The sequence below is a fragment of the Pleurodeles waltl genome, chromosome 12, assembly GCF_031143425.1.
Source record: "Pleurodeles waltl isolate 20211129_DDA chromosome 12, aPleWal1.hap1.20221129, whole genome shotgun sequence".
Classification (NCBI taxonomy): Eukaryota; Metazoa; Chordata; class Amphibia; order Caudata; family Salamandridae; genus Pleurodeles; species Pleurodeles waltl.
Window position 1 is genome coordinate 535,757,504 of NC_090451.1, and position 27,288 is coordinate 535,784,791.

General features: G+C 45.2%; 1 protein-coding gene across 2 annotated transcripts in view; it reads right to left on the minus strand.

Moving 5' to 3' along the window:
* Positions 1-1,053: 1,053 nt before the first annotated feature.
* PDPR (pyruvate dehydrogenase phosphatase regulatory subunit) overlaps positions 1,054-27,288 on the minus strand; it is a 685,893-nt gene continuing 659,658 nt past the window's right edge. For both annotated transcript variants that reach the window (XM_069217552.1, XM_069217553.1), the window contains exon 18: positions 1,054-4,505. In XM_069217552.1, coding sequence (XP_069073653.1) covers positions 4,101-4,505 — 405 coding nt within the window. In that variant the 3' untranslated portion in view covers positions 1,054-4,100. The remainder of the gene's footprint in view (positions 4,506-27,288) is intronic.

Sequence of the window (27,288 nt, forward strand, 5' to 3'; positions counted from 1 at the left end):
CTTGGCAAATGCTGTAGGCGAGTCCTTTAAGTGCCAGCCATGCAGCTTCTCGCCATACTTCGAGCAACGAGAGAGGGTAAAATCCTGTTTGGCTCCCTGCACTTGTGAAGCACTTTGAATTTTAACTTAGTTGAGTACTTTAAGAAGGACTGAGATTTAGCACGGGACCTGGATTGTGATCAGGAGCCGGAGTGGCCCCTCAATTTGGAGCGGACCACAGTTTTCAACACGGCCTCTATTTCTGTTCTGCAATGTATAGCTTTGTTTCCCACTCCCTGATGGCCTTTAGGAACATCAGGGCACAATATTCTCAGGACTGAGAAGTGGCTGGAGCCAATTCACAAAGCGGCAAAGACATACATCGTGGGGGTGTGTCACTGACATCTGCTTCACGCATTGACAGCATAGTTTGAATTTTGTTGCTTTCAAGGTAGACAAATTTCCTGACACACTGTTCAAAACATTTTGAAGGCATCGGAAGACCAACAAGTTGGGGTGGAGCTTCAGATCTTCATCGATGGGCACAGTAAGAAAATAACATTGGCGCACTGGCGGCGTTGGTATGTGCTTCTGCTCCATCATTTCCAAAGCAGTGCAGCGGATTTATTGCTTGAAAATCCACAGATCCAGCCTGGAGTCTGGAAATATTCTGAAGGTGAAGAATATGCAGTAGAAGTATCCATCCGAAAAAGAGGGATCTGCCTATTACAATTGTCTTAATGCCATCAATAAAATATTAAACTTCCGGAGATAAAGCTTGGAAAATCCCCATCACTACAGCAAAGTTTGACTGGTTTGTCCGCAGCAACTACAGATGGAAAGAGCTAGTCTTCAGTCTACTGGAGACCTGGGGTGCCACAGAGAGCTGCATTTGAAAGAGCTGAACCAGAAGTCAAGGAGACAGTAAATCGAAAAGAGCCTCCCTTTCCAAAATGCCAATTCAATAGACCTAAAAATGTTGAAACAGAAGAACAAAAACATTGGTGAAGTATGAAATTTTCCCAGTTTTCCATGTCAATTGATCACACACAAGTAGAAGACAGAAGACAAATACATGTTAAAATGTTTTTTTTTATTTCCTAAACAAAACCAACATCTGCACTTGGCAAAGTAAAATGATATAATTAAGCCTAGCATGATATAAATATAGTACAATAAGAGAGATAATTTGATTAAAAAAATTACACTAATTCACAACTGACAAGTTTGTTTCTCTTTCAAGGGGCCTGGACTACCACATTGATATTGTTGACAAATACAGGTTTTACAATGAAAAGGGATGAAGGGCAACCGCTACATAAAGTAAGGAGGAAGGACTGAATTGTACTGCTACTCACTGGCCTTCAATATGGAATATGCGCACACACAGTTAAAATAAATGGGCTACTTAAGAAAGTCCTATCAATCAAACAAATTGCCTCATTTAGCTCTTTAAACACACTATTAATCAAATTTGTGAGCATCATCTACTAAAACCACAGTTGTCAAAAATAAGGACTTTCAACCACCTGATGTACTGTAATGAAATAGCAAGAACCACGTGGTTTATTAAAACTCTTCAGCTTTCCCAGCTACCTGTGCAAGGTAAGATCTTCCTGCAGCTGTGCGTCATAGAACTGATGAACGTAAGGCACTAAAAGACATTACAAAACACTCGCAGGAAGAATGTGGGGTGTCCTTTCAGTCTCTGGAGCCCTGTAAAATTGCTGCAAACTTTCATGGGGGTTGGGGGAGTGAGTTGGTTGGAGGACTGTGGAAATGGTTATACAATATCAGGCCATGATACCACACGTTCAGCTGTGAGGGCATTTCTCTCTAACGAGAGATACATGATCTGTGGGCCGAGTTAGAGGTGTCAGTATTAATACAGAGCGCAGGTCTCCTCAGTTCAGCACCGCACCTGTAGGAGATTTGGAATCCATTTTCATGTCCTGCTTAAAATAAGGTTTCCGTAAATTAGCCTATATATCATTTCAACAACAAACGTAGCAGAACAGCCTTAACGAGGTACCCCTTTCTAAGAGTCAAGTATTTTTGTACAACAGGCTTACAAAACAGGTTTAAAATAAGCTTGCAGTAATTAATTTATGTATGATTATAGCTACTACTTCCTAGAGGTCTTTGCTATTAATGTCTCTGGCAGAGGGTAGAATAGACAAGTCCCAAGGCCCAGTCACACTTGACGTGACTTGTATGTTCACTGGGACCGCACAAGAATGTTGGAAATAATGGGCAACATAACTGCTGACAATTCTATTGGGAGTAAACTTAAATGTCTTTCTAAGTTGCTCATAGGCAAGCGTCTGTGAGAATTATTTTCACATCTGACCATTAGCGTTTAAGAATTGCTCTCCCAGTGCTTCTCTTGGTTGCCTAGGGTAATGTATCAGCCCGAAAAACAGGGAAAATATTGGCAAGAATCAGTCTGGCTTTTCATTCCTATGTCCCCCCCGAAGTTTCACTATCAAATGGGTTTAAGTGTTTAATCTGCAGCTTCAATTACATTCCAATATTGCTTACACAGACTATTGGTGAGGTATTCTGCACCAAGTAGAAGGCACCTGATGAAATATTTATATTACTGGATTTCTTCATAAACTAAACATGAAACGAAAAAACACAACAGAGCTACATGGCAATAAGTAATTCTGAGTAAAATGCAGGTTAGTAACCTAGGTAATACAGTATTGGGTTTAAGTATAACATTAATCCACATTTTAGTGAACAGATCATAATGTAAAGGATGCATCATCCCATTTGTTTTCATATGGTGTGCTGTGATGAAAGAAACTCTCAGAACAGATTTCTAAAGAAGTGTATTTCGAAAGAGATAAAAGGTGTGACTAGTCAGGCGAAAAAAACTCTTCTCATTCATAGATATAGGCTGTACCACACTGCCATACTCGGATGCTTAGAGGTAGCCTCTCCAGATGAAGGCCAGCATGTAATAGACATAAATACATACCAAAGAGACAAATCCCTCCAAATGTCAAGAATTATATAGGCAAGGCGAATAAACCAGAGAAAACTGCCACACACAGAAGTTTCAAGGAGAAAATTTCTACGGCAACGAAACTTCTCTGCCACGTGCCACAAAGTTAACCATGCAGGAGCAACTGAGCATTAAGCAATGGCAGCTTGTCATGAGTTTATAATACAGTAAATGCAGACCATTTTGTTTCCATTGGGAGAAACGTGGCGAACCCACAGGTACCACTGCTATCACAAAGTCAAAAGTGCAAATAACTGGACACAATGGAAATGTATTACAACAGGGCCTTATGCCCATATTTCTCAACAATTCTTTCCAAAGCCTCCATTGATGTCCTGGACCAACAAATCCTTGGCTGCACATGGGACCAAGAGGTAGTGTTGTATTTTATTCTATGACCATGGCCTTACTTGCCAATGGTGCGAAGCAATAAGATAACATGCATCCAAAAGCATTGGGCTTAGGAGTGTAAACGAATAGAACCTATTTGAAGCAATACAATTAAAGCAGTAGAGATAAACCACATTTGCCAAACAATTAGACCATCACAGAAAGGAAAACTGCGTTCAATCAGTTTTAGAAGTCTGGGTAATAGGTAAGAATTCAGACTTTCACTTTTTATTTGTCTCTAGGTAGTACCTGGAGGATACAGGGGTTGGAAGGAGGACGGCTGAAAGAGACAAACTTTGGGATTTAGACAGGTCTTTATGTAAACTGTAATCATAGCCCACGAAATGCCCTTCCATACAAATAGTAGATTCACTTTTGCCCATATTTAACTATTTGATGGGAGTGTGGGGTGGAGATGGTGTTGCTAAAACCTTATTCGACAGATGATAGGGAATACTGTTGCCAACCCTGGAGGCAGTTCATACACAGCCCAGTAAAAAATGTAGTCTCTCATGCCTTAATGGGAACTACTGTGATGGGCGGCAAGTAGGAAAAGCCAATAAAAAAGAGGTCCAACATGTGGCCGATGGAGATGTTGCTAAGTTCTGACTTAATATTTCCAAGGTTACACACACATACAGGTTGAAGTAAAGAGTTGGCAATACACAGTTCAGGAGGGAGTGCAGTATCAACCTTTTTCTTTCTGCTGACATTGGTGCTACTTTCCTTGAAAGCTGAGTTCTAAGTCATCATCCTTCCTCCGCCGTTGTGCGAAAAGTGAGCTGAATGGGTAGAGCTTAGCCTTTGCCCTGTACCGCTGCCCAGCAATGTCTATTTCATACTCTCCACGGTTTATGAAGTCTGGTGTTACTACCTGAGGCTCACCAGTCTCTTCGTCTGTGTGGTGTACAAAGCCTAGGCAGACATGACGCTCCAAAGTATAGCTGTAGGCACTGCTGGTGGTCTTTCCAACATGGTGCCCATTGCGGTATATGGGCTCGCCCCACCAAGGCCACAAATCCAGATCAGCATCATGGTCCTCCAGGATGAACATGATGAAGCGTTTATAAACGCCATTCTGACGCTGCTGCAGTAGCGCATCACGGCCAATGAAATCCATACCCTGTGAGAAAAAAAAGCCTTGTGGTGAAATGTAGTCATAATTACACAACAACACTTGGAAATGTAGACATCTTTGTTTTGTGGGTCACTGCTTATAAGATATCTATCATCTCCATTTCCGTTTCATCTGTCCTTCTCTTCATATCCTGCACAGGTCTTAAAATGCTGGTTGTCAAAAGTTACAGAACAACAAAAGCAATGTGGAACAGCAAAACATATACGGATGAATTGTTGCTTGAAAATGAGGAAGGTTTTAGTGACTGAACTACATCTGACTACTGACAAAAATGATGTTCAAATATAGCTGGACTCCATATAACAGTGCATCTGGGATATTCATCTAACACACAGCTGCAATGAAATATTGTTTGACACTTAATACGTTTAAGATATGGCCTCCTCCGCCTTACAGTAGAGCACTCTCGCTACATCTACATACACACACACACACACATATATATATATATATATATATATATATATATATACACACACACATATCCCTAAGGCCTTTGCCTGTGTTTTGGATGCAAGGCTTTGGAGACTGGTGCATGGTGGGTGCAGCCACACCCTCCTGCATGTATACGATTATATTATTACGCCTCCTCCACTCCTAAAAAACAAGCAAGCCGGCAGTACAGCTGAAATATGGTTAAAAACCTTTAATGTATGAAATCAGCAAACGTGAAGCCTCCGCACCCAAGCATTCTGGGCCTCTCATGAAGGGGAAGATCAGAGCGGTCCTAAAAGTTTGAACACAAATGCTTCATATTTGTTCATTTTACAAATGAAATGAGGGTGAAGGGAGGAGGGGGGAAGGGAGGAGGGGTGTGTGTGTGTGTGTGTGTGCGAGTCCGCGCGCAGCTACACACAAACACACCTGTCTACACATTTATATAGAAACAAACACACAATTATATTTATTTGGGATTTTGGATTTTTATAAAGGGCTGCTGACCTCCCTGAGGTGAGTCTCAGAGCAATTTGGGTATAGGTGCATACAAGGGTGAATGAGGTGTGAATGGAAGGTTTCTTTGGGGTGCAGGTGCCATAACAGCTGTAGAATAAACTGTTGATCATCCAGAAGAGGTTGACAATATCCTGAAGAAAACACAACACTGAATATGTTCCCAACATGAGCCACAACCCCCAGGGCCTGAGTAAAAAGGCAAAACGGGTTATATAATACAAAATTATATTTCAGATAATCTGATATTATTTTGAAAACATTAAAAGCAAAGTAAATATTTAAAAACGTCTTTATCAAAATCAGTAAGTAGAAACATTTTCATACTATTACATTTAATTGAAGTTGATCAAGAGTACACTACCTTGTAAAAACAGAGAAAATATATTTTACTGTCAAAGAATGTTCAATATTTTGAATGCATTTTAATGATGTTCCTTAAAAAAGTAAGTGTAAATCACTTTATAACGTAGAAAAATATCAACTTTAATTATGTTCCGCCTTACTTTTGTTCCACAAAGTTTTCCTGCATAACCATCTTCTTTCATGTCATATGAAGCTGGAGTGTTAATGTTCAGAAAGTTCAGACTACGGAGAGTGTGTCACAGTTAAGGGCCCTCTTTATTAAAATAATGTGATATTTAATATTACTTAATTTTTAATAGAAAAGTATCAGGTTTTACATGATTGTCTTGGGAAATGTTTTGACGTGTTTGTTGTTGTGTATTGGACTGTAAGTTTTATTTTAGGGTTGTATGTTTTTGCAATGAAATGGGGTTAATTTTGGAGCATTTTCATAATTTGGCAAATGGTAAGAAGTGTTTGAATTATTCATTTTTGCATCAGAATGACATTGCTTATTGCTCTAGTTTCCTTGGATTTCTTTTGCTGGAATCCTTCTGGCCTTAGGTACCTGCATGAAAAACCTGAGTGTCACATTTCTTGAAAAAGTTTTTTGCTAGTTTCCATAAAAGAACATAAGCTCTCATGGCATTTCGCTATGGTTGTCTGAAATGACTTTTTGGTGGTATTAGGCTTGGATTCCCCACTGCTTATTATTCTTATATTTGAACGTTTGGTGGAAGCTGAGGCCTGAAATAATAATTTTGCCCACCAAGTTACCCTCCTACTCATATAGCAGAGGTGATAGCTTTTCTTCATCCTGTGTGTGAAAGGACACTGCCAGTTTCTCCTAATATTTTATTACTGATTCTGGGATTACAAAGTGAAGGCTGTTTTTTATTTTATGCTTACCTTCTATGCATAAGATAGGGCTCATGTACCAAATCTTTTGTGAACCAGTCTTGGTGACTGCATGTACCTTTTCACAGTACGACAAAACCACTTTAATCAGTTGGAAAAACTTTGCAGAGTCACAAAAGTGGCTCTGGAACCCTACCTGATTCACAAACATGAGGGCATGAAAGATGTGTTGCTCTCCTCTTTGCAAGTTACTGAGGAATATATAATATATATAAATATATATATATATATATATATATATATATATATATATATATATGGAAAATGTCACTTACCCAGTGTACATCTGTTCGTGGCATGAGACACTGCAGATTCACATGCTGTGCATTATCCTGCCATCTAGTGTTGGGCTCGGAGAGTTACAAGTTGTTTTTCTTCGAAGAAGTCTTTTCGAGTCACGAGATCGAGGGACTCCTCCCCTTTCGGCTCCATTGCGCATGGGCGTCGACTCCATTTTAGATTGTTTTCCCCACAGAGGGTGAGGTAGGAGTTGTGTATATAGTAATAGTGCCCATGCAATGGAGTAAGTATGTATGTACATAATGTGTTTAAAAGAGATATATATTTACAAATTTACAATTGTACTAGTTTATTTTTATCAACTTATAACGGCTACAGGCTCCCGGGGAGGTGGGAGGACGCATGTGAATCTGCAGCGTCTCATGCCATGAACAGATGTACACTGGGTAAGTGACATTTTCCGTTCAATGGCATGTGTAGCTGCAGATACACATGCTGTGCATAGACCAGTAAGCAGTTATCTCCCCAAAAGCAGTGGTTTATCCTGTAGGAGTTGAAGTTGTTTGAAATAATATCCGTAATACTGCCTGTCCTACTGTGGCTTGTTGTGTTGTTAACACATCCACACAGTAATGTTTTGTGAATGTATGAGGCGTAGACCATGTGGCTGCCTTACAGATTTCAGTCATTGGTATATTTCCTAAAAACGCCATTGTGGCGCCTTTCTTTCTAGTAGAGTGTGCCTTAGGTGTAATAGGCAGGTCTCTCTGCTTTAACATAGAAGGTTTGAATACACTTAACTATCCATCTGGTAATGCCTTGTTTGGATATTGGATTTCCTGCATGAGGTTTTTGAAAAGCTACAAACAATTGTTTTGTTTTGCGAAATTGTTTGGTTCTATCAATGTAATACATTAGTGCCCTTTCAATGTCTAATGTATGTAATGCTCTTTCAGCTACCGAGTCTGGTTGTGGAAAAAATACTGGGAGTTCCACAGTTTGATTTAGGTGGAACGGTGATATAACTTTTGGCAAAAATTTGGGATTTGTGCGTAGAACCACTTCATGTTTGTGTATCTGTATAAAGGGTTCTTGTATGGTAAATGCTTGTATTTCACTTACCCTTCTAAGAGATGTGATAGCTATTAGGAAGGCCACTTTCCATGTTAAGTATTGTATCTCACAAGAGTGCATGGGTTCAAATGGTGGTCCCATGAGTCGTGTTAATACAATATTGAGATTCCATGAAGGCACTGGTGGTGTCCTTGGGGGAATGATTCTTTTTAGACCCTCCATAAATGCTTTTATGACTGGGATTCTAAAGAGTGATGGTGAATGTGTAATTTGCAGATAGGCAGAAATTGCTGTGAGATGTATTTTAATGGATGAAAAAGCTAACTTAGACTTTTGTAAGTGTAATAAGTAGCTTACAGTGTTTTTTGTTGATGCATGTAGTGGTTGAATTTGATCATTATGACAGTAATAAACAAATCTTTTCCATTTATTTGCGTAGCAATATCTTGTAGTAGGTTTCCTAGCTTGTTTAATGACCTCCATACATTCTTGTGTAAGGTCTAGATGTCCAAATTCTAAGACTTCATGAGCCAGATTGCTAGATTGAGCGATGCTGGATTCGGGTGTCTGATTTGTTGTTTGTGTTGAGTTAACAGATCTGGTCTGTTTGGTAGTTTGACATGAGGTACTACTGACAGGTCTAGTAGTGTTGTGTACACTGGTTGGCGTGCCCAAGTTGGTGCTACTAGTATTAGTTTGAGTTTGTTTTGACTCAATTTGTTTACTAGATACAGAAGGAGTGGGAGAGGGGGAAAAGTGTAAGCAAATATCCCTGACCAACTCATCCATAACGCATTGCCCTTGGATTGAGGGTGTGGGTACCTGGATGCGAAGTTTTGGCATTTTGAGTTTGCTTTTGTTGCAAATAGGTCTATTTGTGGTGTTCCCCAGTTTTGAAAGTAAGTTTGCAGTATCTGGGGATGAATTTCCCATTCATGGGTCTGTTGGTGATCTCGACTGAGATTGTCGGCTAACTGGTTTTGAATTCCTGGGATCTATTGTGCTATTAGGGGAATGTGATTGTGAATCGCCCAATGCCAAATCTTCTGTGCTAAGAGACACAGCTGTGATGAGTGTGTCCCTCCTTGTTTGATTAGGTAATACATTGTTGTCATGTTGTCTGTTTTGACAAGAATGTGTTTGTGGGCTATTAACGGTTGAAATGCTGTCAATGCTAGAAACACTGCTAGTAGTTCTAGTTGATTTATATGAAGTTGTCTTTGTTGAGTGTCCCATTGTCCCTGGATGCTGTGTTGGTTGAGGTGTGCTCCCCACCCTACCATGGAAGCATCTGTTGTGATCACGTATTGAGGCACTGGGTCCTGGAAAGGCCGCCCTTGGTTTAAATTTATAGAATTCCACCATTGAAGCGAGGAGTGTGCTTGGTGGTCTATCAACACTAGATCTTGAAGTTGACCCTGTGCTTGTGTCCATTGTTTCGCTAGGCACTGTTGTAAGGGCCGCATGTGTAATCTTGCGTTTGGGACAATGGCTATGCATGAAGACATCATGCTTAGAACTTTCATCACTAACTTTACTTGATACTGTTGGTTTGGGTGCATGCTTTGTATTACGTTTTGGAATGCTTGTACCCTTTGTGGACTTGGAGTGGCAATCCCTTTTTCTGTATTGATTGTTGCTCCTAAGTATTGTTGTATTTGACACGGTTGTAAGTGTGATTTTAGGTAGTTTATTGAGAACCCTAGCTTGTGAAGGGTTTCTATGATGTATTTTGTGTGATGAAGACACTGTTTCTGAGTGCTGGTTTTTATTAACCAATCGTCTAGGTACGGGAATATGTGTATGTGCTGTCTTCTGATATGTGCTGCTACTACTGCAAGGCGTTTTGTAAATACCCTTGGTGCTGTTGTTATCCCGAATGGTAACACTTTGAATTGGTAATGTACTCCTTGGATTACAAACCTTAAGTATTTCCTGTGGGAAGGATGTATGGGTATATGGAAGTAAGCATCCTTGAGGTATAATGTTGACATGTAGTTTTGTTGTTTGAGCAAGGGAATCACGTCTTGAAGTGTTACCATGTGAAAGTGATCTGATTTGATGTAAAGATTTAGTGTTCTGAGATCTAAGATGGGTCTCAGTGTTTTGTCCATTTTTGGTATTAGAAAATACAGGGAATAAACACCTGTTCCTTTCTGATGGTTGGGTACTATTTCTGTTGCCTCTTTTTGTAACAACGCTTGGACTTCTAGTTGTAATAGATCCAAGTGCTGTTTGGACATGTTGTGTGCTTTTGGAGGCACATTTGGCGGTAATTGTAGGAATTCTATGCAATAACCATGTTGGATAATGGCTAGGACCCACGTGTCTGTAGTTAGGTCTTCCCAATTTTTGTAATAATCTGTGAGTCTCCCCCCCACTGGTGTTATGTGTTGGGGATTTGTGACAGTGAAGTCACTGTTTAGTTTGTGGGGGTTTTGGGCTTTGGAATTTCCTTCTTGTTTTAGGGAACTGTCCACCCCTATATTGTCCCCGAAAGCCTCCTCTTTGGTATTGGCCCTGGTATGTGGGTCTGGCCTGTGAGGTTGAAGGTTCTGTGCTTTGGGCTCGAAACCCCCCTCTAAAGTGTGGCTTCCTAAAGGTGCCTCTGCTCTGTGGGGAGTAGAGCGCACCCATGGCTTTGGTAGTGTCCATGTCCTTTTTTAGCTTTTCTATAGCTGTATCCACCTCCGGCCCAAACAACTGTTGCCCATTAAAAGGCATATTAAGCACAGCCTGCTGGATCTCTGGCTTAAATCCGGAGGTGCGTAGCCATGTGTGTCTCCGAATAGTGACCGCCGTGTTTACTGTTCTGGCGGCTGTGTCCGCTGCGTCCATAGCCGATCGTATCTGATTGTTGGAGATACTTTGGCCCTCCTCCACCACTTGTTGTGCACGCTTTTGAAACTCTGTGGGAAGATGTTCAATGAAATGCTGCATTTCGTCCCAATGAGCCCTGTCATATCTTGCCAATAAAGCTTGTGAATTGGCAATGCGCCATTGATAGGCTGCCTGTGCTGCAACCCTTTTCCCTGCTGCATCAAAATTTCGACTTTCTTTGTTGGTGGTGGTGCATCCCCAGAAGTCTGGGAGTTTGCCCTTTTCCGGGCTGCCCCTACTACCACCGAGTCAGGTGTTAGTTGTTGCGTGATGTACACAGGGTCCGTAGGTGGAGGTTTGTACTTCTTCTCCACCCTAGGTGTGATGGCTCTGCCTTTGACTGGGTCCTGAAACACCTGTTTCGCATGTTTTAACATGCCTGGTAACATAGGCAGACTCTGGTATTGGCTATGTGTTGATGACAGGGTATTGAATAAAAAGTCATCCTCTATAGGTTCTGCATGCAGTGCTACATTGTGAAAAGTAGCTGCTCTGGACACCACCTGCATATAAGCAGTACTGTCTTCTGGTGGTGATGGTCTTGCCGGGTAGCAATCCGGACTATTGTCAGATACTGGTGCATCGTATAGATCCCATGCATATGGGTCATCTTGGCTCATCCCTGCGTGCGTTGGTGATTGCATCATTGGTGGTGTTGCAATTGAGGACAGTTGCGGTGATTGCTGTGGCGAAAAACGTGGTGGAGTTTTTTCTTTAGCCACTTTAGCTTTTGGCTGTTTTTCTGTTTCTTTGAAAGCGAGATTTCGTTTCATTTTAATTGGGGGAAGAGTTCTTATTTTCCCCGGTCCTTCTGTATATGGAGCCTTCTTTGTGTATAGTCTGGCTCTCCCATCTCTAGTTCTTGCCCAAATTTATGGCCTTTTAGTTGTGATGAAAGGCCTTGTTCTTCGGTATAGGTGCTCTGTTTCGGCTCAGAGGCTGGATGTTTCAGCACCGAAACCTTTTCAGCAGTCTTTTTCGGCTCCGAAGCCACCTTCTTCGGTTTCGGGGTGGCGATATCTCGGTGCCGAGTCTGGTCGGAGCCAATATCTCTGTGCCGAGTATACTCTGTGCCGGTATCTCGACCGGAGTCGGATGTCTTCGACACGTGTGTGTGCCCTTTTTCGGTGCCAATGGTTGGTCACCTTGCTTACGGGTTAAGCCATGGCCTGCAGGCGGTGGCGTCCCCTGGGCTTTCATTATTTTTGTGTGAGTTTTGGCCGGGGCAGTTTTACTCACTGTTTGTTGCCTCGCCGGCTGCTCACTTTCGGCCTCGTCCGAGTCCGAATCAGGAATGGAGAAAGTCTCCTCTTCTTCGACGTCGTGGTGTCCTGCCGGCGTCAACGCCATTTGAAGCCTTCGAGCTCTCCGGTCCGTAGCGTCTTCTTCGACCGAAATGCCCGACAGACCTCGCAGGTATCCTCTGTGTTCGGGGGACAAACATAAATTACAGACCGAATGCTGGTCTGTATAAGGATACTTATTGTGGCATTCAGGACAGAAGCGGAATGGGGTCCGTTCCATGAGCTTTGAAGATGCACGCGGTCGGGCCGACCAGGCCCCTCCGGGGAATAGAAGCCCCGAAGGGCTACCGGAGCTTTTCTTTTCTTCGGTGTCGATGTGCTATTACTAACCCGATAACGAACGCAAACAATACTGTCAAATTTTCCGAGATTTAACTAACTTTTCCGAACCGAAACACAGAGCAAAGAGGAACACGTCCGAACCCGATGGCGGAAAGAAAACAATCTAAGATGGAGTCGACGCCCATGCGCAATGGAGCCGAAAGGGGAGGAGTCCCTCGATCGTGACTTGAAAAGACTTCTTCAAAGAAAAACAACTTGTAACACTCCGAGCCCAACACTAGATGGCAGGATAATGCGCAGCATGTGTATCTGCAGCTACACATGCCATCGTACATATATATATATATATATATATATATATATATATATATATATATATATACATACAAATGGTTTGTGATTTCAATTGCAGTCAGAAACCACTTCAGTTACTACCTCTCAAAATCAGATGGTAACTTGTTTGCAATGGGAAAACATTTGTAGTGGGACAACTTCCCCTTTGTGGATTGTGTTGTGTGGCCTGGGAGAAGCAGCAAAGGTATTGGTGACTATTGTCTGCTTGTCTCATTGTCTACCCATACAGGTTGCTTTAAAAAAAACTTTCCCATTTGGGAAAGCAAATGCAGGGATGGTGATTTGCTGTCCTTTGCAGGCCACCATTTATGTATTCGCAGCCACTCACATGAGGTTGCAAAATGGGACCTGTCTAGTTAATAATCATTAGGAAGGTTATTCTGCAACCCACAAACTGGAAATCTGCAATGCCACCTATTAATACTTGCATCACACCACTTCAAAACGTATACACTTATTTTTTGCAAATGGGATAGTATGCCATGCACATAATACTGAAGGCTGTTTTGAATAGTTCATTTCGTGGCTTGGTTAAAATAAAAATAAAAACTCTTGAATCAGGATATTTAGGTACAGTTTGCGTTAACATTGATCATTTAAAGCAAAATAATGTATTCATATTTTGCAGGGTATAAATATATTTTTGTGATTTACAAATGTCATTTAGTGTAAGCTGAAGTTATTTTGGACATATATTAAAATAAATATTGTTGTTCTATATCTGCCATGGATGGTATAGATTTGCATATATGATGTGCGACAAGGTTTGGGTGTTCCATCAATAGTTCTTACAATTAATTAAATATTAAGGTTAGTTTACGTAGAAAAAACATAGTATGCCTCTAACCATCTGCAAATATACATTAATAGGGTTACTTTTTGTGGATAAGGTTTAAGGGGTATGCACGTTACATTTTCAGAAAAGTATGCTAGTGGAGAGAGGTAGGTCATGTTGTACATGACAGCTTTTATTGAGAGCCCTTTTTACAATTTGCCCAACAAAAAGCTGTTGTGGCATTTGTGAGGGTGGGGGCTTTATTTTCTGTTCCGTCTGTAGTATTTCCTATTTAAAGATCAATAGCACATTCTGTATGAATATGCTCACTTTTAACTACATTTTCACCGTCAGTGATTGCATGAACGGTATGCTTTTCTGAAAATAATGAATACATATTTCAATTATGTTTGAGTAGTTTTAGCTTTCTCTTCGGAAAACATGTATACCATGAGTGACAGGAGTAAAAGTCCTCTCTATGAATAGACAAGGATTCACGTTTCAGTAATGCTGCTAATTTCTGCAATGATTAAAGAAATAAACGTTTGATTTATGTGTTTTCATGTTTACGTCTGCACTTTTTTAAAATACTGGGGCAAAAGGTATAAAGTGATGATGTGATAGGAAAAAGGTTACCTGTGGTAGTGTTGACCAAAGGTCTTTTTTGCTTGTTGTATTTCCTTCAGGGGCTTTATTTCTTTCTTCGTTAAGGTTGTTTTCTTGTTGTTGTTTTCGTGTGGAAAGAACACTGTTTTTGTAGAACAAGTTACTTACCTTCTGTAATGATTTACTGGTAGAGACATATTCTAGTTGCAGACTCCTTACCTTAGAACTTCCCCCAGGCATCAGACTGGATCCGGAGATTTTTCTTCAAGCAGTACCTTTGTGTGCCTTCAGGTGGCGTCGGTTTTCTCTGGGTTCGTCGTCGGTGTTGTGGTCGACCGTGATGATGTTGTGGTCGTACATAACTGCGGCCTCGGCGCAGTGATGTCAGTTTCTTTTCACGACTTTCTACGCCAAAGCGCGGAGCCATGAAGAACACTGAAAATGGTGCGCCAGAGCTGAGGCCCTGAAAAGGGAATCCCTGTCCCTAGAAATAAGTTTTCAGGCAGGGAGGATAGGTGGGTCGGTAAGGAATCTGCAACTAGAATATGTCTCTACGAGATAAATCATACAGAAGGTAAGCAACATGTTCATCTGATAGACACTTCTAGTTGCAGATTCCTTACCTTAGAATAGATACAGAAGCATTACCATTCTCGGTGGTGTGCTGCGAACAAAGATCACACTAAAATGCCCTGCAGGACCGAACGACCAAAGTAGCCGTCTCTGCAGACCTGACTGTCCAGACTAATGTTTTGTGAACATGTGCAATGATGCCCAATTTGCTGCCAGGCAGATGTCCAGGACAGGAACTCTGCGTGCTCACACTGTGGAAGCAGCAGAAACTCTTGTGGAGTGAGCGTGCAAGCCCTCAGGGGGTTTCTTCTTTGCCAAAGTGTAGCACAGTTTGATGCACAGTAGTACCAATCGTGAGATGGTACAATTCTGGACCACCTTCCCTTTCTTTGCACCCACATACCCAACAAAGAGTTGATCGTCCACCCGTAATTCTTCAGTGTGATTGAGGTAGAAGGCCAACGATCTTTTTGGATCCAGACGATGGAGTCTCTCCTCCTCATGAGAAGGATGTGGGGGTGCGTAAAAAGTAAGCAAAGTGATGGATTGGCCTACATGAAAAGAGTAACAACCTTGGGAAGGAAACAGGCCCTCGTACGAAGCACCACTTTGTGAGGGTGAACAGACAATCATCGGGGTTTAGACGAAAGAGCTTGAAGCTCACTCAATCTACGAGCAGAGGTGATGGCAACAAGAAATGCAATTTTGAGAGTAAGGAGCTCACAAGGGTCACACATTAAGTAAGTGAGGACCAGATTGAGGTCCCACTGAGGCATATAATAAACGGAATGGGAAGAAACAAATGGGGGAGTCCCTTAAGGAATCTACCAACAATAAGAGAATTAAAACGGGAAGGTTGGTCTGGCAATCAAAGAAAGGCTGAGATAGGTGACAAGTAATCCTTTAGGGTGCCCAAAGCAGAGCCCTGCTGGGCTAATGAAAGGATGAACAAAAGAACCTCAGAGAGAGGAGCAGAAAGGGGATCAACAGATTTGGTGGTGCACCATGCCACAAATTTATGCCAATGACAGGCGTACACCATTATGGCGGAGGGATGCCTAGCTGCCAAGATAATGTCACAGACTTTGGGCGGAAGTTCAAAAGCTGTCAACTGCCGCTGCTCAATCTCCACGCATGAAGGGGAAGACTGGACAGGTTCGGGTGGAGGACCATCCCCTGTTGCTGTGACAGAAGATCCACCTGAGGGGCAGTCTGACTGGAGGATCTGTGACCATTCTCAGTAGCTCTGGATAACATACTCTCCGTGCCCAGTCTGGAACCACAAGGATACTTGGGCCCAGTCATTCTTGATCTTCTTCAGAACTCTGGCCAGAAGTGGTATAGGCTGGAAGACGTAAAGGAGGCGTGAGTTTCACTCGAGACGAAAAGCGTCGCCGAGTGAGTGCCGCCTTGAAAACTCCAATGCGCTAAAGAGCTGACATTGCATGTTGTCTGCAAAGGTGAACAGATCTAACCAAGGCTCTCCCCACTGCTGAAACAGACCTTGCTCCACCTCCGGGTGGAGATGCCATTTGTGAAACCCAGGATAGAGACTGAAACATTGGAATCATAGCCTGAATATCCTGGACTCACTTTTCAAGAGGAGAGGGCTGAAACTGCGCTGTGTCCAGAACAGCTCCAATGAAAGGGAGCGTCTGAGAGGAAGTCAGGTGTGACTTCACCATGTTTATAGTGAACCCCAGAGTGTGCTGAAGGTTCGCTGTAGTCTGAAGGTGGGAGACGACTCTCTGGGGCGTGTCTGTCTTCAACAGCCAGTCGTCGAGGTAGGGGAAGACTGAAACCCCTAACTTGCACAGATGAGCTGCAACCACTGCTATCACTTTCGTGAACACCTGAGGTGTGCTGGTAAGGCTGAAGGGAAGCACAGTAAATTGAAAGTTCTCGTGACCTACCACGAATTGCAGGCAAAATGGGTATATGGAAGTAAGCGCCCTGCAAGTCCAACACTACCATCCAGTCATCCTGGGTCCAAGGCGGACAGGACCTGAGCCAGAGTGAGCATTTTGAACTTCTCATTCTTGAGGAAGAGATTGAGGGCCCGAAAATTTAGGATAGAACGTAAGCCCTTCTCCTTTTTTGGGTTCCAGAATAACGACGACAACCTACTTACTCTGGCACAGGGACCCTTTCTATGCTCCCTTGGCCAAGAGAGCTGCGATGTTCTCACGGAAAAGTGGCAGATGATCCTCCGGTAAGCAGCCGTATGATGGGGGCATGGCTGGAGGGGCGTCTCAAAGGGGAGGAAGTAGCCTCATCGGACGATCTGCAAAACCCACCTGTCTGTTGTGACGGACTCCCAGTGGGGCAGGTGAAGGCGAATCCTGCCTCAAACTGGTCTGAAATGGGGGAACAGACTAGTAAAGCTTGGAGGCTGCAGCAGGGGCAGGGTTGGACTGAGCATACCTCTGGTTCTCTGTCTCAGAAGTCCATGGGATTCTGTGTCCCCGCCATGCAGGGGCTGAGTAGCCTGGGTGGCTGGGAAAGGGGCAAGACAAGGATCCCCTAACATGGCCACGAAAGGGGCGAAAGGCATTCAAAAGGCAAAGTAACCGAGCTGTAACCCAGGACTCCTTGAACCTCTCTAGCGCAAATCCACCTTGTCTTTTAAGAGACGGGTGCTACCAAAGGACATGTCCATAAAGGTCTGTTGGAATTCCTCGAAAAACCAGATGTCCTCAACCAGACGTGGCACCTCAAGGCCACTGTCGAAGCAACCAATCTACCCAGAGTAGTAAACTTTGCCACGTTTCTCCCATCAGCAACAGCATGAGAGATGTCCGCCCAGGTCTCCTCTGGGATCGGCAGCTAGACTTGTGCAACCAAATCCCACGAGTGGGTATTGCAGCCCAAAAGGCATGCAGTGTTCACTGACCGCAATGCCAGACTAGAGGAAGAAAACATCTTCTTCCCAAATTGGTTCAGTCTCTTTGATTCCCTATCAGGAAGAGGAGAGGGAATGCGCCGGAAGAAGAGGAAGCCTGATTCACAAGACTTTCAGGCGTGGGATGTTGGAACAGGAATTTAGGGTGGTACAGGGCAGGCAGATGGTGGCAGGCAATTGTCCTGTTCACAGGAGCCCCTGTGCTGGGTCTGGACCAAGAGCTCAGAAGGACATCAGTGAGGGCTTCATTGAATTGGAGCAGAGGCTCCGATGTGGAAGCCCCAGGCTGAAGGACCTCCGTAAGGAGATTAGTCCTGACCGCTTAAGTGGGCAGTTTGAGGCCAAGGACCTCAGCTGACCTACTGACCACCACTGAATAGGAGGCTTCCTCCGCCGTGGCCATGGTAGCAGGAGAAAGCATGTCAGCGTTTGGAGAAGTATTCAGACTACTGGTCTTGCCCAATTCCTGTGCCCAGTCCATGTTAGGGTCATCTAGCTAGTATTCATAAGGGTCCACCAACCCCTTCAATCCCTCCTCATATTCGTACCCATAGGAAAAAGGGTTCAAATCCGACCTGTGGGGAGTAGGCCCCAACGAAGTTGAAAGCGGCATCAGCCGACGCCGTTCCGGCTCGTCAGGAATTAGGATTGGGTTGACGTCAATCGTGGGCCCAACCGACGCTGAGAGTGTCGATGACTTAGCTAGTGTTGGGGAAGGTCGCAATGGCATGACCGGCCTCGGCAGGAATCCAATAGTGGATCTAGAGGGGACCTCGGAGGCCGAAGCCACCGGCTCAGAACCCGAAGGGCCCCCAGCCAAACTCCCAGGCCCAGACGGTGCAGCGGGGGGTGTCAGACTTCCCATACTTCCCAAGTATAAGAAACATGGCCTCATAGAACTCCTTTAGTTGGGCAAGGGTCGCTCCGGCTCCGGGAAACTCAGGGAGGTGTGGAGCAGACCCAGTAGTAGGTTTCATGGACAGAGGTCTGGAGCATTGACCCTCCTCCCGCGTCACATCAGTCGAGCGACAGGGTGAAGTAGAAGAGTACCTAGCCTCTTCAACTTCTTCTTCTTCTTCTTACCCCAGTGACCCGAAGAAGTGGAAGAAGACGAGTGGTGGTGACTCAGCGAGTGGTCTTGAGACTTTCCTCTTGAACGAGACCAGGAGCGCCGCAGAGTCGTGCAACGGGCCACCATGAGCTTTAGGAGCCGTTCCCTAAAAGCCTCCAGATGCATGTCCCGGCATTCGGAGCACGACTTTGGATTGTGGTCGCGTTCCAAACACCATAAACAGACCCTTTCGGATCAGTCACCGACATCATGCAGTGACAGTCCTCGCGTGGTTTGAACCCGGTATTCAGAGACAGCCTGGACACACCAAAATTCACAAAAAAACACAACAAAGGTGTCATAATTGGTCAAAAAACAACCAGGGTAGCTCTCTCCGGATCAGTGAGTGGCATGGAAGAAAAAATAAAATTGACGTCACCGTGCCGAGGCGGCGCCGATGCCAATGACGGACGCAGAGCTGACCGACGCCACTTGACAGCGCGTAAGGAAACTGCTTGGAAAAAAAAAAATCTTGGATACAGTCTGATGCCTGGGGGAAATTCTAAGGTAAGGAATCTGCAACTAGAAGTCTTGTATCTGATAAAATCTTTTTAGTTTGAAACTCTTATGTAAATATGTTCTATTAATGATTTCATTTCATTCGAAATGTTGGTGTCCTACCACTGCTAAGAATGTAGGGGACAGAATGCTCTCCAATCATGCCCCAGTGAGACTGCACATCCTCTCACCTGGTGACTCTCCCCTAGAAATGAGCTTTGCACAAAGAGGTTGAGTTTTCAAATGTTTTGGCTATAAAGTGTGGTTCACTTTTGATTCTTTTTCTGGGTCTGATGTCTGCTGGGTGTTCTTGTTGTTTAGATTAAAAAACGTTTCATTTGTGGGTAACAGACATGGTGTGACTTTTTTTTTTTTTACATAAATGTATCCAATTTCCTTAACAATGTGATATTCATGATTCTAAAATTACTACAACTAAATCATTTTATCAATAAATTAAATCGGGAATCTGTTGCAATATTATTTAAAAAAAATACAAATTAGACAGTGATTGTATACAACATAGTGGCAGACAATGTAATACAGTTAACCCTGGCTGTGAAACACATTTGGATGGACATTAGCCAACCCCTGAAGACCACAATCAGAGCCATACAAGGGTTATTAGGACGTACAGGTTGTAAAATGTGTCTTTATTTGCAGTCATACATCAATTTAAACAAACACAAAAGGACAGAGAAACATAGGATGCAATGATGCAGAGTAAAAAGAAATAAGGAACCAAAGGACGGAAAGAAAAGGTATTTGAAAATGGTTTTTATTATAGAGTGAATGGGAAAGAAAAAGTCAAGAATATCCTTACTGATATGTGGAGGCTGGATAAGAACCAGTGATGATTTTTTTTTGGGGGGAAAAAAAATACTCTCAGAAAAACCAAGAGATAAAAACTAAGGCCCTCATTACAACCCTGGCGGTCAGTGTTAAAGCGGCGGTTACACAGCCAATAGGCTGGCGGTAAAAAAAATTTAATCATGACCACGGCAGAAACTGCCAACACATACAGCCACTTTAACACTCCGATCGCCACAGCGGTAGCAAAAAACACTGCGGCAGTAACCGCCAACAGCCAGGCGGAAGACAATGTACCGCCCACTCCGTTACAACCCGCCCATCCGCCAGCTTTTCCGGGGCGGTACCAACGCCATCAAAAGCACGGCGGAAACAGTACTCTGAAGGGAAACGACTCACCTCTCGACACTCAAGGAAGAACCAGGACGCCATGGAGCCCGAGCTGCAGGTGTTCCCCATGCTGGTGTATCTTCTCATACACCAGGAACATGAATGCCGGCGACGACGACCATGGTAAGTACTGCAACTAGCACACAAGGGAGGGGGGGAGGAGGAAAAAGAGTGACACACACACACACACACACAACACCCCCACCTCAACACCATACACACAAACATATGCAACAACATTACATATACACCCCAAAACCCTCTGGAATAACACAAGGTCAAAAGGAATGGAGTAAAATTAGTGTAATATTAGTAATACTTAAAAATATGTTCATAAAGATAAAACAGTATGTACAATATATACAAAAGGCGGGACAATGCCCACTCAAACATTGTCAGTGGCCCACTGGGCCAAAACACGTAGGCCAAGGCCACACTTGACTCCTGCCTCAATACGGAGAGAACACTGCAGGGGCATCAGGTCGAGAACACACAGGCACCTCAGGGGGAGTGGGAATGGGGGGCACCTCAGCCAGAAGATGGTACAACGCCACTGTTCCTGGAGGGGGCTCCATGCCCACTGCTTGGACCTGGGGAGTGCAAGGCCACAGTCTCTCAAGTTGGTGGTTTGCCCACTGCTTGGTCCTGGGGAGTGCAAAGCCACAGTCTCTGAAGTGGGTGGTTTGCCCACTGCTTGGTCCTGGGGAGTGCAAAGCCACAGTCTCTCAAGTGGGTGGTCTGCCCACTGCTTGGTCCTGGGGAGTGCAAAGCCACAGTCTCTCAAGTGGGTGGTCTGCCCACTGCTTTGTCCTGGGGAGTGCAAAGCCACAGTGTCTTTAGTGGATGCCTTCTTCCACTGATTCTGGAGGGGGCATTGTGCCCAGTGTGCTTCATCCTGACAAGGAGGGGCTGAGTGGATTCCTTCTTCCACAGGTTCTAGAGGGGGCATTGTGCCCAGTGAGCTTCATCCTGGCAAGGCGGGGCTGAGTGGATGCCTTCTTCCACTGGTTCTGGAGGGGGCATTGCGCCCTGTGATGCAGATGTTTTGGAGTGTAAGGTGACAGTCTCTCACCTGGGTGTCACAACGACAGCTTTTGCAGGGGCCAGCACACACTGCAGCCCATGTAGTCACCACTACACACTCCTCTCCGGCAGTGAGAGTTGCTCAGTGAATCGAAGTTGCGCTGCAGGGGGTGGTGGTTGGAGTGGGGGTGGTAGTCTCCAGGCCTTCACCTGCAGCCTTGGACGGCTGCCCACTGGGGCTGCTGCTGCTGGCGGCTGTGCTGGCCACGGTGCAGGTGGCGATACTGGCGGTTGTGGTGGTAGCCTCCAGGCCTTCACCTGGAGCCTTGGACGGCTGCCCACTGGGGCTCCTGCTGCTGGCAGTGGTGCTGCTTGCGGTGGTGCAGGTGGCGGTGCTGGCCGCGGTGCAGGTGGCAGTGCTGGCGGTTGGGGTGGTAGCCTCCAGGCCTTCACCTGCAGCCTCAGACGGCTGAAGTTCCATGGCTGGTGTTCTGTGCCCCTTCCTGCCCTTGGCAGATGGACAGGTAGCAAGTGAGTGAACAGATAGAAAATGGCGGTCACGTCCAAGGCGGTGCGTACCGTCACCGCCGGCGTGCATCGCCATCGGCTCCTGGAACTCATAGGACCCAATGATAACCAATGCGAAGTTGTGAGGCGCACAACGCCAGCGTCACAGCAGACATTGGCACTTCAACTGACTCTTGAATTCACATACTGTTTCTGCAAAGGAAGAAATGTATTTTTATTTTCACATATGTGTGAATATGGTCCTCTGCTCACCGTTTTTCACCCTAGAGTTCAACCGCTGAGGGTGAATAGGGGATGGAGACATCCCCCCATGTACAGACCCCTGGTGGACTTGGCGACTATGGAGGACAGGCACATTATTCTGACCTACAGACTTGATAGGGCCACAATCCAAGAACTGTGTGCCCAATTGGAGCCAGGCCTGATTTCAGCTATCCTCCACCCCACAGGTACACCCCCCCCCCCAGTGCAGGTCCTGTCAGTGCTCCATTTCCTGGCAAGTGGTTCCTTCCAAGCGACAGTGACCATGGCATCAGAATGTCTCAGCCAATGTTCTCCAACGTGCTGACCAGTTTTGTCTGCCCTGCTGAAACACATGCGCAGCTACATCGTATTCCCCCAGGTGGAGGATTTGGCCACAGTGAAGGCTGACTTTATGCCCTTGGACATATCCCCAACATCATTGGTGCCATTGATGGTACACATATAGCATTTGTCCTGTCCTCCCGAGAAATGAACAAGTGTTCAGGAACAGAAAAAGCTTTCACTCTCTGAATGTGCAGATGGTGTGTTGGGTGGACCAGTACATCTCCCATGTGAAAGCCAAGTATCCTGGCTCTGTGCATGATGCCTTTATCTTAAGGAATAGCCGCATTCCATATGTGATGTCTCAACTCCAGAGGCACTGGGTGTGGCTAATAGGTGAGCCAATGGTCCCTACCCAGTTGATTAGGGTATATGGGTGTGGGTTTGGCCCTAAGGGTGAGTGTGTGGCTAACAGGTAACCCTCGATATTTACAGGTGATTCTGGTTACCCCAACCTCTCATGACTACTGACCCCAGTGAGGGATGCCAGGACAAGGGCAGAGGAACGTTACAATGAGGCACATGGGTGAACAAGGAGGATAATTGAGAGAACCTTTGGCCTCCTGAAGGCCAGATTCCGGTGCCTCCATCTGATAGGTGGATCCCTGTACTACTCACCCAAGAAGGTGTGCCAGATCATCTTTGCATGTTGCACAACCTGGCCTTCAGACTCCAGGTGCCTTTTCTGCAGGAGGATGAGCCTGGAGATGGTCGTGTGGCAGCAGTGGAGCCTGTGGACAGTGACGAAGAGGAGGCAGAGGAAGAAGATGTGGACAACAGCAGTACACTCATTCAACAGTACTTCCAGTGACACACAGGTAAGACACTGTAACTTCACCTTCCATTGCAGTTTTGTGTTTGACATTGAACATGGCAGCCTGATTTCCCTATGTCTATGGCCACTTACTGTACCCTTTGGCATATATATTTTCAGATCTCTGTGGCCCACACTGGCTCCTGGTGTGTTTACTGCTGCCCACTACAGGTTATACCTATGTTATTATTACAATAGATTAGAAATGCAATGTTTACAATTTGTGAAACTAATACATGTGTCACATAATCCACAGACTCCATACTTGAATTTGTTCAAAGGGTGTTTATTTTGGTGCTAATAAGTGGAGGGGGTATTGCAATGGGCTGGGTTGCTGGCGGAGGACAATCCAGGGTAGAGTCCAGTCTATTTGTATCAGAGGTGCATTGTCCAAAAGGGCATAGGAAGGGGAGCAATGGCAGTTCAAGGTGGACAGGGTGACAGAGTGGGACACAAGGGTGACAATAGGGAGAGTCTTATTTCCTGGTGGGGGTCTTGGCGATGTTCTCTGGCTTCTGCCTGAATCGCAGGGACCATTTGCGGGGTGGTTCTCCTGCAGGGGGTGGGGTGGGGTGCTGGTGACCTGTTGTTCCTGTGGTGGGGCCTCCTGTCCACTAGCGCCGGCGGATGTGGGGGCTGTTCTTCGGTGTGGCTAGTGTCAGGGGCCCATTCGTGTGCCACTGCCTCCCTCGTGGTGTTGGTCATGTCTGCCAGCACCCCTGCAATGGTGACCAGGGTGGTGTGGTTGTCTTGCAGGTCCTCCCTGATCCCCAGGTACTGTCCCTCCTGCAGCCGCTGGGTCTCCTGCAACTTGTACAGAATCTGGCCCATGGTCTCCTGGGAATGGTGGTATGCTCCCAGGATCCCTGCAAGTGCCTAGCGTGGACAGTGGGTTCCATGGGCCTGTCCTCCCCTTGCGCACAGTAGTCCTCCCAGCTTCCCTGTTGTCCTGTGCCTCTGTCCCCTGAACCGTGTGCCCACTGCCACTGACCCCAGGTCCGTGTAGTGGTGGACACACTGCTGATTGACGTGTCCTGGGGACAGAGGTATGGGCCTGCTGGGTGGGTGCTGTGCTGGTGTTTCCTGAGGGGGGAGGCTCTGTGATGGTTTGGGACTGTGGCAGGGTCACAGACTGTCCAGAGGTCCCTGATGGGCCAGGTTGGTCATTGTGATCCAGGCGTGCAGAGCTGCTGTCATCACAGTGAGCCTCTTCTGTGGGGGGGCTGGATGTGGCTGGCACCTCCTATCCGGTGACGTTGAGTGGGGGTCCTGTGGGGATGTACATGCAGTGTTAATGTATCCGTGTGTGCCATCTTGTGCATGGATATGTTTCCCTCTATGGTTGTTATTAGCAAGGCAGCTTTGGCTTGTGTGAGTTGTGCTTGGTTTGGCTAAGTGATTGTCATTGGTGTGCATGCTATGGTGATGGGTGTCCATGCAGGTCTGTGATGGGTGTCCATGCATTGGTGTTGCATGCAGGGCTTGGTATTGTGATGGTGGGGTATATGTGAGATGGTGGAGTGATGGGGGTGATGGTAGGGGTAGGAGTTTGTGATGGAATGCTGGTAGGGGGGCGTATATAGTAGTAATGATTTGACTTACCAGAGTCCAGTCCTCCTGCTACTCCTGCCAGGACCTCAGGATGCATGATTGCCAAGACTTGCTCCTCCCATGTTGTTAGTTGAGTGGGAGGAGGTGGGGGTCCACTGCCAGTCCTCTGTTCTGCTATTTGGTGTCTTGCTACCACGGAACACACCTTCCCCCGTAGGTCCTTCCACCGCTTCTTGATGTCATCCCTTGTTCTGGGGTGCTGTCCCACGGTTGACCCTGTCCATGACTTTCCGCCATAGCTCCATCTTCCTAGCAATGGACGCCTGCTGCACCTGTGATCTGAATAGCTGTGGCTCTACCCGTATGATTTCCTCCACCATGACCCTTAGCTCCTCCTCTGAGAACCTGGTGTGTTGTTGTGGTGCCATGGGTGTAGTGTGAGTGGTATGTGTGAGGGTGCGTGTGGTGCTGTGAGGTGCGTGGATGGTGTATGGGTGATGGTGTTATGTGGCTCAGATTCAGTGGGTGCTCCTGGCTTGTCTCTCTCTCTCAGTTGGCAATATTTTTTTTCGTTGTAAGGGGTTGGTGTGTGTTTTACTTTGGATTGGGTGTGTGGGTGTGGTGTGTGTATGTGTGTCAGGTGTGTGTAGTTTGAATTGTCCAATGTGGTGTGTAGTTTTGTTAGTGTGTGTGTGTATTTTGAGCGCGGCGGTGTGTACAGCCAATAGTTTTCCGTGGTTGAATGACCGTTGCGTGATTCGTGGGTCATGATGCTGTGGGCGTATTTCTGTTGGCATAACTGTGTGAGTTTTGGTACCGCCAGTTTATCACTGACCTTTGGGCTGGCGGATTTGTGTGGGTGTTTGTATAGTGGCGGATTTCTCTGTGGGGGTCATAATACCCGTAACGGTATAGCGCTGCGGTCAAGGTATGTTGGCGGCCGTCAGCACGGCGGTAGGCAGCATTTACAGCCAATGTTGTAATGAGGACCTAAGTCTGGTTGTGCTCAATATGACTGGTGCTCAAACAAGATGTGATCAGCCCACATCGCAACTGGTATTCCATATTCCGAGTACACTGGGTCATAGTTACCCGTATCTCTCTGTCATCAAATGCAGGTATACTGCGAGACTCTGGCATGTGTGGTATGGTTCATGGAGGATTGGGAAGAACAGGTGGATTTTATGAGGTTGTTTGGCAGGGTGGTGGTGGAGAAGTAGCATTTCCCTGGCTTCCTACACATGATGAAAGCCTGGCAGTGCTTAAACAACACTGAACAGGCCCATGCAAGGAATGTTTGTGGGAGCAGCTGGAAATAGGCCCACAACCAAGATCTGGGCCAGCCAAAAGCAACAGCACTGGTGGGTGGAATACCATCATCTTCCATGTTCCTTTGACTTCTTGGTGTCTTTTGGACCTTAGACTTAGCAGATTGGAATCAACTGCAGGCACAGGAACAGTGGATGCTGCCAATTTAGAAGAGTGCTAGAAAAAATGTAAAAAAAAAAATGAATGCCTTAAATTAATTTTTAAACCTTTTATAAATATAAAAAGAAATGTATGTAGTCTGAAAAAGGACGGGCTAACAAAATTGGTTTAATATAACACTTTTAGAATACGACTAAAGAAATTCAAGTAATAAAAGTTAGGATTATAAAAAGCGTTTTATTCTTTGACGAGTGATACACTGCAAGAACGTTGCAAACAGCTTACAGATATTACAGTGGTAACATGAAAATTAGAAAATAAAACACACCCTCTAGATAACAATTTCCTATATATACTGCACTGCCCCCGGTGGCCACATACACCTCAATACAGTCTCTGTTAGAATATAAATAATTGAATAGTGGGGGGTAACAGAGCGTAACTAAAATAAAAGTAGCAGCATTTCTAGAGACACGTCTCAGCTGTGCACCAGGAACCTCTCTCCAGATGAAGAGGACATTATCAAAGCACAGAAAATGGGTCTTTCTTCTCAGTAAAGTAAATGGAAATTGCATACAAATTAGTGAAACAGAAAGTTACAGACACTAAATAGAATGGAGAGGTTGTAAGCTAATCAAAATAAAGTTGAGGTAATAGGTTACTAAGGAGTGTTGAGTAAACAGAACAGGTCCTAAGCCCATTCACCTGTGCATTAAGCCTCAGCTGTGCATGGCCTTCAGCTGAGAAGAGTGGAGGTAACAGTCCAAAACTTGACAGCACAGCCTTCGAGCATGCGCAGCAGATGCGGGCCGCAGGGTCTGGCATA